General features: G+C 34.8%; 2 protein-coding genes across 2 annotated transcripts; one reads left to right on the plus strand and one right to left on the minus strand.

Moving 5' to 3' along the window:
- Window positions 1–3,043: 3,043 nt before the first annotated feature.
- On the minus strand, window positions 3,044–4,402 carry LOC126729177 (cytochrome b561 and DOMON domain-containing protein At5g35735-like). Its single transcript, XM_050434865.1, has 3 exons — window positions 3,945–4,402; window positions 3,498–3,752; window positions 3,044–3,388 (listed from the first exon to the last, which is right to left on the minus strand). The coding sequence occupies exons 1-3, from the start codon at window positions 4,203–4,205 to the stop codon at window positions 3,107–3,109; spliced, it is 798 nt and encodes a 265-aa protein (XP_050290822.1). The 5' UTR covers window positions 4,206–4,402; the 3' UTR covers window positions 3,044–3,106.
- A 722-nt stretch (window positions 4,403–5,124) lies between these two features.
- On the plus strand, window positions 5,125–5,805 carry LOC126729179 (stigma-specific STIG1-like protein 1). The gene has a single exon (XM_050434867.1). The coding sequence runs from the start codon at window positions 5,157–5,159 to the stop codon at window positions 5,598–5,600; it is 444 nt and encodes a 147-aa protein (XP_050290824.1). The 5' UTR covers window positions 5,125–5,156; the 3' UTR covers window positions 5,601–5,805.
- The last annotated feature ends 12,166 nt before the right edge of the window (window positions 5,806–17,971 follow it).

Raw genomic sequence — 17,971 nt, forward strand, 5'->3', positions numbered from 1 at the left:
ACAATTAGTCAATTTCTTCTTTAAACTTAACTATAATATTAGAAGTATCCCTTAAGGCCCTAAATACTGATTTCCACATTGAGAAGTGTAGACACATCACCTTAGTGGAAGTTATTACAATTTTTCCTAGGGTAATCATTAAAAAACTCAAATTATACAAAAATCTAATAAAAAAGAACTTGAATATATCGACATCACAAAATAAAAACTCAAATATTTGAAATTTTACAATTTCCTTCCTCTATTTTTTATTTTATTTTTATTTTTAAAAGAGCTTAATGAGAGATAAATGGAGAACTAAAAATGTTGAGATGAGTTACAAATTGAAATGATTAGAGATTTTTATTTTTTGAATGAGCTTTTTGTTGAATATTTTGTTCATTTGTTGTTGTTTGGTCTAATATTGTTGTTTGTTTGGGTTTTATTTATTTATTTATTTATTTTTGTTATTTGGGTCATTTCATTGTTATTATTTGGGTTTTTAATACATATTTTTTAAGGGATTAAGGATTATGTTTGATCAGCAAAGAATATTTTTATGATTTATGCATGGGACACACAAAACAACACACAAAATTTTTATAACATTCCTAAATTAACAAATTAGAAAATGTTATATTAAATTTAAAATTAAATGAAACTATGGTGTTGTGTTTGCGGTCCATTTAGGGCCAACTGGAATTGTCTATCTAGGATATTGGGCCATGATGCTTAAATGAAAGGTCAAAAGAGCTTTTGTGGCTTAATTAACATGTTATGGTACTTCAAAATTAATACATGAAAACCACTCTCTGTTCTACCGAGTTTACAAAGCTCGTTATTTCCCAAATTGCTCCTTCATGTTTGCTGAGTTAGGGAATAATCCTTCCTTTGTTTGGTGTAGTCTCCTAGCAGCAAGGGATCTCATCAGAGAGGGCTCACGATGGCAAGTGGGGGATGGCCGCAGCATTGGAGTGTTCACGCATCCTTGGTTGTCTCACACCCCTGTACCACTAAACGATGCACCACCAGATATGAAGGTGTGTGAGCTAATCAACCAAGACTTAAGACAATGGGACCGAGGAAAAATAGATGCCATGTTCAGCCCTTAAACACGAAATGAGATCCTGTCACTGCCCTTAAAAAATCTTAACTCTCATGACTCTGTTTGTTGGATGGTAAACAGAGCACAAAAATTCTCTGTACGGTCAGCTTACAAGGTAGCGGTTCGCTTGAAAAACCAGCCCAAGGCAGAACATTCAGTAGCTCGGCTTCATGCGTGGACATGGAAAGTGATTTGGTCCCTCAATGTGCCACCGAAGATATGAACGTTTATATGGTGAGCGTGCTCTAATTGCTTGCCTACCCGAGACAACCTACACCGCAGGCGAGTGCGAGTGGAACTGACTTGTGAGCTGTGCAAACAAGAACTCGAGACTACCACTCATATATTATGGACGTGCCCCTTTGCAAGAAATATTTAGGCATTGATTAGGGGAAAAATCCAAAAATGCAATAATGGAGACAGTGACTTTTTTCTTCTCTTCAAGCAAATGCAAACTAAACTGAGCAAGCAAGAACTAGAGACAAGGGCGGTCACAGCTTGGGCTATACGTAATGCAAGGAATAAAGTATACTTTGAATAATTCCAACCTCAGCCACAGATAATTTGGGAAGGAGCAAGAGGCTTACTGGAGGAATACCAAAGCTTTATGGAAGCACAAAGAGTAGCGTGAATGTCCTATTTTTTTCCTTTCACATGGCTATGTCTATCTCTTATTTTCAATGTTTCTTTTGTTGCTCATGGGCCCAGCATTAAAGTGTTATCGGTGCCCCTCTCACCCGTGGTATTCTGCATGGGGTTGTATACTTTTTTATGATATAATACACTTTCTATCATCTTTACCTTAAAAAAAAAAAAAAAGGAAAAAGAAAAAGAAAAGAAAAGAAAAGAATAGAAAGATCCTTGATTCAAGGCTTTGTAGCTTTGTTGGTATCTCTTGTACATCAATTTTCAAACCAAGACATTCAAAATTCAAATTAACTTATCTTTAACAATCAAGTTATCAAAATAATAATAATAATAATAGAAATATTACTATGTAGCGGTATTATGTTTCTAGGTAGGATAAGTAGGAGAAAATGGGCAAATGCCCCTTTCAATAAAAAATCTAGCATTTTGTCCCATTTTTCAAACTAATTAGGGAAATGTCCCTCTTTTGAAACTCAATTTTCTCAAAATCGAGTTATAAAAAAATAAAAAAAAATCCTAGAGCCCTATAATGGCGTTTTAAGGAGCCCATAGTGACGTTTTAAGGGCCTATAGTGGCATTTTGTAATCCGATCTCCATGAAGTCGAGTTACATGCAATTTTTTTTTCTTTTTTTTACCTATAACTCGACTTCATGGAAATCGGATTACAAAACGCCACTATCGATTCTTAAAACGTTACTATAGGATCCTTAAAAACGTCACTATAAGGCTTAACTCGATTTTGAGAAAATTGAGTTTCAAAAGAGGGGCATTTCCCTAATTAATTTGAGAAAGATGGCAAAATGCTAGATTATTTTTTTGAAAGGGGCAAAAGCCAATTTTTTCCAGGATAAGTATTTAGTTTTCTTTTGACACAATAATTAGTTTATTTAAGAATCACTTTTGTACCTTCATTTATATATATTTTTTGTCACTTTTTTTGCCCTATACTTTGATAATTAGATGAGTAGAGATTTGTCACTTGCGTAATCATGATTTATTCTTGCCTTGTTAAAAGGGATTGAACTCAAAATTTTTTATACTAATATCATGTTAAATTATTGATTATTTCAAAATTTTAAACGGTTAAAAAATGATAATGAATTTAATCATTTATCCATAATTCTAATAGACATCAATGATTCAAATTTTCCCGCAATAAAATTATTATTGATTTGATGATACTTTTTGGAGTGCATGCAATGAGTTATAATCGTGATCTATCTTTTTTTTTTTGGTTGATAAATCACGAATTATCTTGGATTGGCTATGTTCCAATCGAATCTTCTAAATATGATTATAAAAATTCTTATTAGAAAACTAACAAAGAAAAGAATGAATCATATATGGGGAAAAAATATACAATGCGTCAAACTCAGGGGCAAGTGTACATGTTGCTGTTCAATTCCATTGAACGATGAAGTATTTTGTACGTAAAACATCGGAAAATTTCCAATGCTAGAGCTATTAAAGCTAAACCTCCGAGTATTACGGCGTAAACCAGTTTCAATTTCTCAGCTTGACTTTGGTTATTGATCCCCACAAATATGTTTGCTATAATTAGTGAAATTACTGCACACCCAAGAAAACGATGGTATATCTGCCACCATTTGCGAAATTCATCTTCTTTCTTTGGTTGCCAAAAAATGGCAAGCATCTGAATGACACTATTAACATGTTAATTAATTGTTGGAACAAGTCAGGTTCAAAAATGAAACTACAAATTTGATATCAACAAATGGACAAAGATAGAAATTTGAACTCACTTGTACAGTTAGGAAGGTAAATACAAGGATACTTAGAATGCGTTGTGTTCTATTGGCAAATTGTTGGGAAGTATTTCCAAGACATATCCCAGTTACCCATCCGATTGTGCCCAAAATATATCCAATGCTCTGAAATATTATGTGAAATGAATACCACTCCTTGCTTAACATGGGAATCTTTTTAAAGTACCTTGCAATAATCACCCCAATGGGCAAGAAAGTTCCCCATCCTATAACGATTAAAACCATATAGGCCTGTCCAAAGCTGAAAATAGTTAATATGTGTATGATCTACATATTTATTGTAACATCTTAATACATTCTAATATCTAGAATTTAAAATTTTCCGCATTAAAATGAAGTCCTCTTAGATGGGTCCTAATTCCTAAGGATAAATAATTTTATCATAAATGAAGTTTTAGGATATTAAGAAATAGCTGATCTTACATTCCTGAGACGACGACGATGATGCCAGTTTTTATGGCCCCTCCATGATCTCAGGTCTATTGTGGCTTCACTATTTGAGCTTTCAATAGAAGTGACATGCATCTGAGGCACCATGTGTTTCATATTGGAGTCAACGTGCCAGGCAATAATTCTTCTTCTTGTTTGTATGAGAGAGCACCCCTCATTGCATGAAGTGGCTTGGGCAGAGATAGAATGGAGGGGAAACATCATACTAAGAATTATAAGGCAATGAGAATTCATAGTCTCTCTTTCAAAAATGTGTGTAAATCTAAGATTTCAAAATAAATTTTGGCTAACACCTTGTTATGGTGTATAAAAAGTCCTGCTGGAATACCATCGTGCAACATCAATCAAATCTCTGTTTTCCAATCAGTTCCATTGCTTTCTAGTTAGATATAAGTTAGTAATGTTGTATGAAACTATGATGATCCATCAAAAACTTGTTGGACATTCTATGTTATTGGCCTAAGACATATGTCAAGTATTACTTAGCTGCCAGGAATATGTGCTTTTCTTATCAAAATAGGCCATCTTTTCTGAATTGCTTCAATTGCAATAAAGCAATCAGATATTATTCCGATTCTTCGAATAACTTATTCTTTGGAAACATAAGTGTCAATAAATTATCCAACACGAGGTTTATGCTCATTGCTATAATTTAGGAATAATGTGCTAGGTAATCATGACTCTTTCGAATAGAATTTAGTTTAGAAGGATAAATTTGCTAAACTAAAAGTACTAGAAAAATTTTGAGGCAGACATATGGGCCATACAACAAGTGAGAGATTGGATGCATATAACTAGTTTCCAACTTTATTGGCCCAATTTTAACAATTTGTCTTGAAACAGGAAAAAGTAAATTTCTAGCCTCCTCAATTCATGACATGGGAAAAGTACTAATAACCAAAATTATGGGGTATAATTGGTCATCTTTTAACGTTTGAATTGGGGATACAGAGTGTCAACTTTTCTTGATTTGTAATCAAATGATTTCTTCTTAAGAGATATTCAGTAATTTGCAATACGTCTCATGAATTAAAGCCACACAAAAAAAGTTAAGACGTGAACATTCATTTTCCTTTTGTCAGCTCTATAACCAAAGTTCTCTATATAAGCCCATGTTCTATTTCAAGTCCATACATCCTCCTCCTTTCTCCCAATAATAACCCTTGCTTTATTATCAATATAGCCATGAAGCTGCTCACACTTTTCTTTTTATTCTTAGCAGCAATGGCTATTGTTGCAGCTTTGGATTTAGAAGATTATAACGAAGACATGGACATGCAAAGTCAAGTCACAGTGCCTGAAAACCAAGAACAAGAAGCTGCTTCTTTAAGAGGAGTGGGCCGGTTTCTTTCACAGTATCACCAGCCAGCCAGTATGACTTGCAACAAGTTTCCTTGGGTTTGTCGTCTGAAGAATAGCCCGGGGCGGGACTGCTGCAATAAGAAATGTGTTAATGTGATTACCGATCGCATGAACTGTGGTGGCTGTGGATGGAAGTGCAAGTACTCTGAAATTTGTTGCAAGGGAAAATGTGTGAATACTTCCTTTGACAAGAGGCATTGTGGTGGGTGCAATAAGAAGTGCAAGAAGGGAGAGTTATGTGTTTATGGGATGTGCAATTATGCATGATTTCATTACTTTATATAGTATGCAACTGTAATACTTTTATGCCTCTAGCTTCATGCAAAATTGAATCTTGGTTCCATATATGTCAAGGATATTGTTAAGTGGAGCCAAAATGAATTCAGTTTTACATCATGAAAGCATATATATAACTGTCAATTTTTTTTTTCATGCAAAGGGAAAATGATTTAAGAAAAATATTGAAACTGTTTGAAGATTTCTTACATACAAAATTATCCATAATGTGTGACAGTCCAATTGATATCTTTCTCACTTTTAGAAATTATTTGTCCCCTTTATTAGCCAAAATAATGACAGAGACAAGTAGCCTCACAGTTGTTTTGGGTATAATAATGCTACTGAAATACAAAGCTCCTCATAATTGGTCTCCATCATTAACCCAAAAATTAAAAGCATGACACTTGTAACACTAAAAATTGGCCACCTTTCGTGAATTTCTTAACTTTATAGGGTATGGATAAATATGTATTTCTTTTTGGAAAATTTTCTCTTTATGAAATGTGGTGCATAAGTAATTCTCCCAACATCTTTTTATTACTGTATTATTATTTTTTCTTACAGCTAGTAGGAGGTGAGATTTGAATCCATGGTAGTGTCACTGAATTAGTAGATTCTTGGTCCCAACTTCTTCTTGTGTGCATCTAAGAATTTAAAAATATTTTATTTTTCCCTCCCAGTTGTTTGCCAAACAAATGTCAAACAGTGTTTAAAGTGATCCTTCTTTCATAATTTTGCAAACATTCAGGTATGTGGTGCACGCCTTTTAATAAGAAATTTTTATTTGGGTCAAACTCCTTACGTGTGCATAGGGAAGGTACACGGTATTAAGGGGTTTCTTCGTTCCTACATTGTCACTTCCCCTTGTGAATTCAAGTGTAAGTTTCTTTCTCTCCTTGACTTCCTTTTTACTTTTAGCCTTTTTTTCTTTTCATTTTAGAAAATGAATGTTAAGGGCTGGGGTTGATTATGAACTAAGACATAGATCCTTTTCAAAACCTTTGGTGTGCATAGGGAACGAAGAAACCCCTTAATACCGTGTACGGTACACGGTATTAAGGGGTTTCTTCGTTCCTACATTGTCACTTCCCCTTGCATGTGAATTCAAGTGTAAGTTTCTTTCTCTCCTTGACTTCCTTTTTACTTTTAGCCTTTTTTTTTTTTTTTCTTTTCTTTTTAGAAAATGAATGTTTAGGGCTGGGGTTGATTATGAACTAAGACATAGATTCTTTTCAAAACCTTTGGTGTTGGGTGTACAATATGAGTGAAGTTACACATTAAAAAATAACTAATAAGTTGCCCAAAAGTAACTAATAAGTTACACAATATGCGATGCACAAATAATTTTGTGATATTTTATGTAAGATAGTTTTGGAGAATGTTATACATATATTATAATAAAATAGTAAACTAAATTAAAGATACATACACATTTTGAGATATTTAAAATTAGTTTAGTAGATTTACCACACATTTGTAGCATTCTTAAGGTAAGATTATTGTTATTATTATTTTTTAAATCATGAAACCAAAAATAAATGGAAAAGAGTAACAGACCATGAAAATCAACTAATCTATGTTGTGTCATAGATTGCATACCATGAAATGAAAGTATATCTAACTCTCTTGCCGCTTTTCACTCATTGATAGTGCAACATTAAGACATGGTATGAACATGTGTCTTATAGATGATTTAAAACCGTTGTAGAAAAAAAAAATTACCCGTAGGGGTTTCAGTGGCTTGATGATGGTGGGAGGCCAGTATGATGGAGGAAGTGGTCCTTCAAATTCTTCTTTCTCTCTCTTACAAATGCTTTGTGAATCTCATGTCTTTTATTTTAGTAATAGTGAAACAGTATGTTTCATTTAATAGTCCACAACATTTTCGTGCCTTTCTATCTCTCCCCAATGCCATATCAGGTTAATTATTATTTTTTTTCAAGTATGCCAAACTCAATTATTTTGTTTCTTTTTGTTTTTAATATTAAAACAATGGGTATGCTAAAAGATATGAAGAAGAGAGAAATTTATGGCGTAAGCTCAGACAATTAATGAGAAATTAATGAAATAACAATAAAAATAAGTTAAAGTAAATTTTTGGGTAACTGTAAAAAATACTGTGGGGACTATGGCCCAAAATAATGTTGGGCCTTGGGCCTTGTCTGAGGACACTAACAAGTCCAAGGAGAGAAACACGACTTAGATGATCTACATTACAAGCCTCATCAGTGGGAGACAAAGAGAAGAAGGTCTGAGGAGGAACTCCTCCTCGGACACGGCAGACCCAGACCAAGTGTATGCTCAAGCAGTCGAAGTACGCCCCCTGAACACATGAAAGGGAAGAAAACTTAAAATATCTAAGGAAAAGCTGCCACCACCACATTAAATGCACTGCAGCTACTTTTCTGGCCACATTAATGTGGAGAATACCCCTGAACAGTGCTGCCTTGGTTGCTGCAACTCATAGAGGATTGAAATGGGTGTTTGATGGGATGAGTGCTCAAGTGGGGGTCCAGGTGATCAACAAGTGTAAGATCCAGATGATCAGAAAGAGCCTATATAATGTGGAAAAGCCCCCATGAAGAGGGGGCAAAAAAAAGAAGAAGAAGAAGAGAATACTGTAGCATGTAAAAGAACCCTAATGTGGTGATCTGTATTTATAAGTAAAATTCTAGTCTCCTCGGACAGAAGGTCCTTTGATCATAATAGCTTTTATTCGTATCTGATTGCTTCTTAACCCCATGCAAGCCGTTGCTTAACTCATCTAAACCTAGTTTTTTGACCCATACTCTACAAAATTCATTGTATTGAGCTTTTTGGATCAGGATTCCATACAGTTTGGGCTTGGGCTCCAGACTTTGTCCCTACAAATACTTAATGAAAAAAGGTAAAAAAAAAAAAAAGGCTAAATGCATTAGAGTGCCACATGGTAGGAACTAATGCACTCTCACATAAGGTTTCTACCTTCATATATATATATATATATATTGATGAAAGGAATGAATGGTTAATATAACATAATTGAGCTGATATACCTATTGGGTTCAAGCATTTTTGGATCAAGTGGTGTCTCTATATGTTATATTAACTACTCAAGGTGTCTTCCCGAAGTGTTTATCTCCCCAACATTTGGCCATTACACACACACTTTTGTAATTTAGTTTTAATTAAAAGATTTGGAATTTAAACAATTATGGATATAGAATTTATCAAACTAATTTTTTTATATACAAGATAAAAATTCTACTATAGCCTAATCTAAGTGTATATATGTGTGAAACCCTCTCCTAGATTCTTCCTTCAAAACATTTCAAAAAAACCCATTTAGCCACATTATGGGTCACACAATCGCCTCTCTAAATGAATGATTTACAAACCAATTTGAGCATGAATTCAAAATTAGCTTAGTGTAATTAGTAATTTATTGGATCAACCAATGAGAAGAAGATTTATCATTCTGTAGAGGAAGAATCACATTTAGCGCGACTCTAATTGCATTCTTACACCAACATTCTGCTACCTTTTGCTTTTGCCTTTAAGAGACCTTGATCTTGTGTTAGCTCTGTCCATGTGAAGATGATCTCTCTTTTATGGTTTCTCTCTACTACAGCCAAGCATGTTTTCTCCTCACTCTTAGCGACATCAAAACTCAATTTCACCAAAGCAGGGAGAAGGTATATATGTGGTGTAATGGGAATATGAAATGCCCCCTTAGTTACATAGGGGTGGACCCCACAAAATGCCCCCTCACACAATTGCCGCTTTTGTTTTGTTTTTGTTTTTTTCCAGCCAAAAAAAAAAAAAAAGTCACAAAAAATATAGAATGTAGTTTTATGCAAGCATTTTTCCAACTTTTAATGGTGAGCCTGTCCCAATGGCAGCAGAGAATTGGCTGCTAAAGATGGAAAAGTTATTGAGAGCCCTTGAATGCATTGATGCTCAAATGGTGGTGTATGCTACTTTTGCTTTTCAGGATCCTGCTCAAACGGGGGTCTTTCACTCCTTTGTAGTTTACTTTTACTTCTCCATTTTGTAAAGGTGAAGATTTGGGATTTAATTAATCATGGATATAGAATTTATCAAACTAATTAGTGGGTGTAACTTGGGCAGCCTTCCTTTCTGACGCCCAAATCAATCGAAATCCAACATAAACTTGGCCCAACCTAAGATAATAATCTAACCTGAACACAAAAAAACATTTATACAATATAGACTTGGGTAGAGTTGTCTTGATTAAAGGTCGAATTTGTCACGTTAAGAACTTAAGGTTGAAACCTAAAAAGCTTAGGTTAGCCTCCATTCCAGACATACCTTTCTAGATAACAACTCCAGGTTAGTCCTGGCTTTGTCGGATACCATGCATATGGCAATCCCTCCATTTTTTCTCTTTTTAATTAATATAAAAAGAAAAGAAAAAAAAAGTGAGGAAGGATGATCCATCGTGATTATCTTACTTGAACGTGATCATTATAATTTATAACTCTACCTATTGAGTAACAACATGTCTAAGAGGTCTGATAGGAATGGGGAGCCATAGATTGATTTCATATATTGTGAAAAGGAAGATTCATATATTCAAAGCATGAAATAATTATTATTAAGGAGAATAAGAGGTAGAAATTCTATTGCAAAATAAATATTATCTTCTAATCATGTGATCATATCTGTAGAAGTTGGAGTTGGATGTGCCTAGTATAATCCTTGGAGAGCAAAGAAGTCGCAACGAATGGTTCAAATTCACTATTTTTTTTTTTTTTAAGATAACGGTTAGAACTTCTTTTGTTTTCTTAAATCTCTACTTTTGTTAATTACTTGTTATATGTTGTAAGGGTTAGGTATTGCACCTATGCACCTGCCCATTTCTCCCTCACAAAATTTTTTACCTTCCTAACTTTTTAACTTTAATTTTATTATTTTTCTAAATCTGTTTTATTAGGTGGTTGAGATTGAAAATTGCTTTTCTCAGCGCTCAATCTCAACTATTGATTATAGTTGCATCAAGTCTTACATTAAGTATCACCAAACATGTCATGATTAATACCCTATAATTGTAGGGTCCTTTGGTAGGAAAAAAAAAAGCTTTTTGATATTTTGCGCTTGGACCTATTTGGACTCTAGGAGAATATGAGAGAATATATCATGGGCGGTTGTATGTTTTAAAAAAAAATAAAAGTGGTAAGTGTAAAATTGAGAGAAATTCTAAATAGGAAAAGAATTTTATTGATCACAGAAAATATCTAGAAGGTCTTAACTGATTTACAAGCCCTACTCTTCTTTATACACACGCAGCAGAGTGAGGGGGAAGAATAACTAACTATCAAAGCTAACTAATCACAGATCAACACGTGTTAGCTATTTAAATCAATGCAAAACTAAACTTGACAGCTGTACATTTAGTCTAACGGCTCTATTTCTTCAATCTACTTCTTTTCCTTTTGATTAAAACAGTGTCGTTCTCACCTCTTCATCGTCACCTAGTTCATTGAATGCTTCAATACTCCCCTTCAAGTCTTGAACTGTAAGTTCACAGACTTGGCTTTCAATAGGCTTGAGACTTGGTGAATAAATATCAAGCAGCCCCAAGCAATTTACCAACCTAGAAAAAGCTGGAAGCCCCAATGCCTTTGTGAAAATGTTTGCAATTTGAAATTGACTTAAAACATGGAAAGTTTTGATCACACCCTCTATTATGTTATCCCTGACCAGATGACAATCGACTTCAATATGCTTCGTTCACTCATGAAAAACTGGGTTAGTTGCAACATGCAGTGCAACTTGATTATCATAGAATAACTGAGCACTCTTAGGATGATCAACCCTCAAATCCCTTAGCAATTGAAGAACCTAAACAATTTCACATGTTGTGGTAGCTATTGCTCTATACTCTGCCTCTGCTGAAGATCTAGAAACAGTGCTTTGTTTCTTTGATCTCCAAGAGATTAGAGAATCACTTAGAAAGACACTATAACATGTTAAAGATTTCCTTGTATTAGGATAGCTTGCCCCATCGGCATCATAGAATGCTTTTACCTGCAAATCTGAGTTGCTAGCAAAAAACAAACCTTTGCCAAGTGTGCCTTTTATGTATTGAAGAATTTTGTTGACTACTTGCATGTGAGGTTCTCTTGGTTCAGCCAAAAATTGACTTGATGTGTGTACAACATATGTGATGTCTAGTATAGTTAAGGTCAAATATAACAATCTCCCTATTAATGTCCTGTATTGGTTTGCATCTGGCAACAACTTTCCTTGATCCTTTGAAAGATGCAAGGGTTTTGCTCCATAGGTGTTTTAACTGGTCTAGACCCTAAATGACTTGTATCTTGTAGAATTTCCAAAGCATACTTTCTTTGGTTTAGACTGATTCCCTTGTCACTTCTTGCTACTTCAAGCCCCAAGAAATACTTTAGAGAACCTAAGTCTTCTAGACCAAACTTAGCATCAAGCAAAGTCTTCAATTCATGAATACACTTAGGATCATTCCTTGTGAGAAAAATGTCATCCACATAAATTAGCAAAATAGTGAGTGATAAGCCTTTAGTGAGAGTCAAGAGAGAGTAATATGCCTTTGATTGGACAAAGCCAAAATTCAGAATTGTATAACAAAATTTAGCAAACCATTGTCATGATGCTTGCTTAAGTCCATAAAGACTTTTGTTAAGCTTGCAGACCAGTGTTTGAGCACTGCCAGAACCAAAAACACACTCCCCTTTGCTATGAAAACCAAGGGGGAGACTCATATAAATTTCCTCATCCAAATCACCATGCAGAAAGACATTGTTAACATCCATTTGATGGAGGAACCACCCTTTCACAGCAGCCAAAGACAGCACCATTCTCACAGAAACAGAGAAGGTGTCAGTATAATTAAGCCCTTCCCTTTGAGTGTACCCCTTTGCAACCAACCTGGCATTATGCCTCTCAAATGTGCCATCTGACTTATACTTTGTTCGGTAAACCCATTTGCAACCAATTGGTACCTTGCTTGGTGGGAGAGTGGTTAAAGTCCAAGTATTGGTTAGCTCAAATGCCTTAATTTCCTTGTCCATGGTAGCTCTCCACTCAGAAGATTAAACTGCTTCAAGGAATGAGGTAGGGTCTGTGAAATTGGAATCAATAACCATGACAAATTGCTGATATGACTTATTGAGATTAGAGTAACCAAGGCAAGCAAAAATGTCATAAGGTTGCCCAAGTAATGGTTTTGAACCTACTGCCTTACAAGAGTAGTGTTGAAGATAGGAAGGTGGTTTATGTGGTCTAGTGGATTTTTTGGCACCTAAGGGTGAAGAAGACCTAGCAATAACTAAAGGACCAGTGTCTAATTCAGAAATAACAAGCAATGTAGGAGTATCATGTTCATGAGAAGGCTGTGGAACAGATGACTACTTTATAGAAGGAATATCTATAGTGTTTGTGAGATCTACAGAACCATGAGTATCTGCAGAATCATAAGTACTTGCAGAATCACAAACACCTCCATAAAATAGGCAAAGGTTCAATATGATCTTGCAAAGGAACAGATAGTGATGGGATAGAATCTGGGAAAGTATCAGGTACACAATGAGGTACAACAAAATTATCTAGAAAACCAGTTGAGGAGGAACCTGAATTGACACAACTCTATAGAGTAGCAAAGGGAAAAATAGACTCATAAAATACAATGTCTCTTGAAACAGAAATGGTTCTAGTATCCAAGTCTAGAACCTTGTAACCCTTAATACCAGTGGGATAACCTAGAAAAACACACTTTTTAGCCCTTGGTGCAAACTTATGACAATTGTGAGAAAAAGTTGAAATATAGCATAGACAACCAAAAGTTTTGAGATGGTTGTAGGAAGGAGGTTACTTGAAGAGCATTTCATAAGGCGTTTTGTTCTCTAAGTGCTTTAAAGGCAATCTATTAATGAGGTAGGTTGCTATCAAAATATAGTCACCCCAGAGGAACAAAAGATTGAAATTTTAATGCTCGAGCAACAATTAAAATGTGTTGATGCTTCCTCTCAACAATAGCATTTTGTTGAGGAATATCAACACAAGTCAATTGATGTAGTATACCTTTGGTTTTCAAAAAATCTTTCATAAAAAATGTTGTGCCATTGTCACTTCTAAGGCATTTGATTTTAGCACCAAATTGAGTTTCAACCATTATTGAAAATTGTTGAATTAGGGCTTGTGTTTCTACCTTGGATTTAAGCAAATAAACCCAAGTGCATCTAGAGTAATCATCCACAATGGTAAGGAAAAATCTATATCCATCAATAGTAGAAACAGAAAAGGGACCTTATAGATCACAATGAATCAAATCAAAGATAGTATTTGAAATATGAGTACTAGAGGGAACAAAAAATCTCTTTTGTTTAGTAAGATGACAAATGTCACAATAATGTGGTTTATTTATTGCCAAATCAGAGACAGTTTGCTTAATAAAGAAATATTGCATGAGAAGGATGTCCTAAACAAAAATGCCACAAATCAGAAGTTACAGTAGCAAAGTCTTTAGCAAAAGGTTAAGGAGGAGAAGGTGAGCAAATAGCAAGCACAAAGGATGATGGAAAAGAACTATGTTGTAGTAGATATAGACCTTTTGTTGCTTTACCCAGTCCAATCATGTTCTAGTGAACTAGGTCTTGGATAAAGCAAAAGGAACCAAGAAAAACAAGACAGCAAAACAAAGTTTTGGTGAGCTGATTAACTGAAATGACGTTGAAAGTAAATGAAGGAACACATAAAACTCCATAAAGCACTAAAGTTTCTAAAATGTGTACTGTCCTAATGTGTATTACTAAAGCCCTTTCTCCATTAGGCAGATAAACATAGGTGTCTATAGTGGATGTTATGGTGGTTAAAATAGAGACAGAGTGCACCATGTGATTAGTAGTACCAGTGTCAATGATCCAAGCTTGGGGTTTATATGCTTGTCTATTTACATACTGGGCTAAAAATATAGAATGAGATAGGTTTGGTGGTAACCAAAAAGGATTACCTGAGAAGTTGTTAAACAAGTGAGATGGCAAGGAAGCACTAGAATTGGTAGCAACATTTGCAAGTGGTGACAAAACTGAAGCTGCTTAATGAGCAGGTGCAGCTTGATGAGTAGAAGCTTCATTGAGAGATTGAGAAGCCAGGAAAGAGAGCAATTGCTCACATTGAGCTTGAGTGATTGGACACTGAGGCTGTGATCCAGAGTGCTGTGGTGAGCAATTCATCATCTATGGTGGACAATTCATCATCTTAGCTTGATTATGAAAACCAAATAAGGGTTAAGGAGCAAAATTCCCAAAATTGCCAAGATTGGGAGAAAAGGTCCTAAATTTTCCTGAACTAGAAACCTGATTAGCAGAAGATTTTCCTTTAGGCTTATAACCTGGTGGATAACCATACGATTTGTAGCATTTGTCTGCAATATGGCCAACAACTCCATGGTAAGTACAGCTAGGCCTTTCCTTCTTTGAATTCCATCATTTTCCACCATATCTTCCATAATTGCTACCTTGATGCCTTGCTGATTCCCATTGTGATAGGTTTGTCCTTGATAACTCTTTGCATTTGAGTTATTAGTAGCATAAAAAGCAGTTGGTTCAAGAACTATACCTGCTTGACTAATTTGTTTATGTTTCTCTTCTTGCAATTTCAATGAGTAAACCTTATTGATGCTAGGAAGAGGCTCAGTTATCAGAATTTGACTTCTAAGATTAGCATAGCAATCATTAAGCCCCATGAGAAAACGAAAAACTTGATCCCTCTTTTGTGCGTCTAACTGAGATTTTTGAGAACCATAAGTGCAAGTGCAGTTAGGACATGCTTGATAATTCACAAGTTCATCTCATAAAATCTTGAATCTTGTAAAATAAGAACTTATCGAGATGGGACCTTGTGAAAGTTTTGAAATTTCTTTTTGAACTTCAAAGAATCTTGAAGCCTTTGGCTGAGAAAACCTGTCTTGCATGTCGATCAATAAATCCCTTGCAGTGTGAATGTATATCACACTAGATTGAAGCTCTTTGCTCAAGGAATCTAACAACCAAGAAAAAATGGTGGTGTTTGATCTGTGCCAAGCATTGTATAGAGATGAAGATGGGTCAGGCATGGAAATCTGGCCATTGACAAAACCAAATTTGTTTCTACCACTCAAGGAGAGAAACACGGCTCTTGACCAACTCAAGTAATTCTCAAGACCAGTGAGTGGTTGCAAGACAAAAACCACGGAGTTATCAGATGGTGGAAGAAAGTAAGAACTCGATGGATTGGAATTTTGATCATCCATTGAGGAAGTAGAATTCGATTTGCAATCTACAGTCATCGAATGATTTGTTGAAGGCAAAGGATCCGTTGGTTGTGTTTTAGAATCCATAGCTATGTTGGAAGCCATTGATGAGTTTGGAAGCTCTGATACCATGTAAAATTGAGAGCAATTCTAAATAGAAAAATAATTTTATTGATCACAGAAAACATCTGGAAGCTCTTAACTGATTTACAAGCCCAACTCTTCTTTATATACACGCAGCAGAGAGAGAGGGAAGAATAACTAACTATCAAAGCTCACTAATCACAGATCAACACGTGTTAGCTATTAAATCTAACGGCTCTGTTTCTTCAATCTACTTCTTTTCCTTTTGATTAAAACAGTGTCGTTTTCACCTCCATGTAATTCTTGACATGCTCTGTTTCTGCTCCCCGAGACTTCATCATCACGTAGTTCTCTCTCTCTCTCTCTCTCTCTCTCTCTCTCTCTCTCTCTCCTTTTCTTTAATCTAGGATCTACGACCCAAATCAGATAGTGTGCAAGTTTATGGTGTTGCGATTCCACCAATACATATAGCCTGTGCCATGAACCATCCCAGCGCTAGGTGTTTGGAGTCTTTGGACTCCGTCAACTATCTTATATGAAAGTCAAAGTTCAAACTTACAAAAGGCTGTTTATAGTGTTAGCGTTGTAAAGTAGAGCCTAAATTAGTAGTGTTAAGGTAAACAACTAATAATATTGAATAAGCAATATAACTTAGCAAAATTATATATTTATATGTACTTTTACTATAATAATTTTGCAATTGAGGCTTTGTTTAAAATATTTTATATTGAAAATATTTTCATTTTACGGTGTTTGGTTGCATATCTGAAAATTCATTTACAAGTGCCTATTTCAAGGTTAAAAAAAAAAAAAAAAAAACCCCAAATTTGCAAGGACACTAGTAGAGATCTATAAATTTTTTGTGTGACAGGGCCTAGCAGTGGAGATGTGTGCAAAACAAAACCAAATCTAAAGGGCCTAGGAAAAAAAAAAAATCCCTAAATTAGCATCAAACAACAAAACAGCAACACAATTGCTCTATGAAAGTCATGAGCATAGTTTTCAGAACCGGACCGGATCGGGAGGTCGGACCGTGAAAATCGGGAACCGGGATGAAAACTGGTTTTTTAAGCATAAAGAACCGGATTTTTTGTTAAATCCGTGAACCGCTAAAAGCGGGGTTGGATCGCACGAACTGGTGAGAACCGTGCGGTCCAACCCCTTAGCATTTTTTTTTTTAATAATTTTATTCTACTTAATTAAATTATCCATCTCTTACAAGGAATAAAAAAAAAATATAATTAAAATCCTTCAAAGATATTCAATTTTACTTCAAAAATTAATCATAAATTTTAATGTTTTCATGGTTATTATTTTATTTTATTTTATTAACTTTCTTATTTAATTATTAAATATATGCTTTAAAATCATTAAATTTCTCTCACATATATAGATATATTGTCAATTTTGCTAGTTTTATAAATTTAATATCTATATTTAGGCTTTAATTAATTATTAAATTAATTATGACGACATTACGATTCGACCTCGGTTTGACCTCAATCCGACTTCAAAAACCTTGAACCTCTCCCTTTTACGGTTCAATGAACGGTCCGGGTCTAAAAATCTTGGTCATGAGCAGCCGTACATGCAGGTAATTACTTCCATCTCTAAGAAGAGTGAGTGGCTTTGAAGGTTGTGCTGCGGGTGAGTGCTCTTCCTATCTGTGGCTTGGGCTAGAGTTGGGAGTGGTTGTTCTATGAATGTGATCTCTACGTGTAAGAGATTGTAAAATGTAAAATGTTTTACCAAAATTTTAAGCGTAAAATATTTTACTTCTTCTTGCCTTAATTTTACAGTTTGACTAGAAAATATTTTACAGTTGACTAGATTTTACAACAAAACAAACATGGTAAAATGTGTAAAATATTTTATTGAAAATATTTACTTCGAAACAAATAGAGCGTGAATCAACTATATGGTACAAACAAAATTAGAAGATGCAACTAGGTTGACATCTTTCTTTTCCTTTAACAAACAGGTTGCAAAGATGCAAGAGAGATAAAAA

Source organism: Quercus robur, chromosome 5, assembly GCF_932294415.1.
Source record: "Quercus robur chromosome 5, dhQueRobu3.1, whole genome shotgun sequence".
Taxonomy (NCBI): Eukaryota; Viridiplantae; Streptophyta; class Magnoliopsida; order Fagales; family Fagaceae; genus Quercus; species Quercus robur.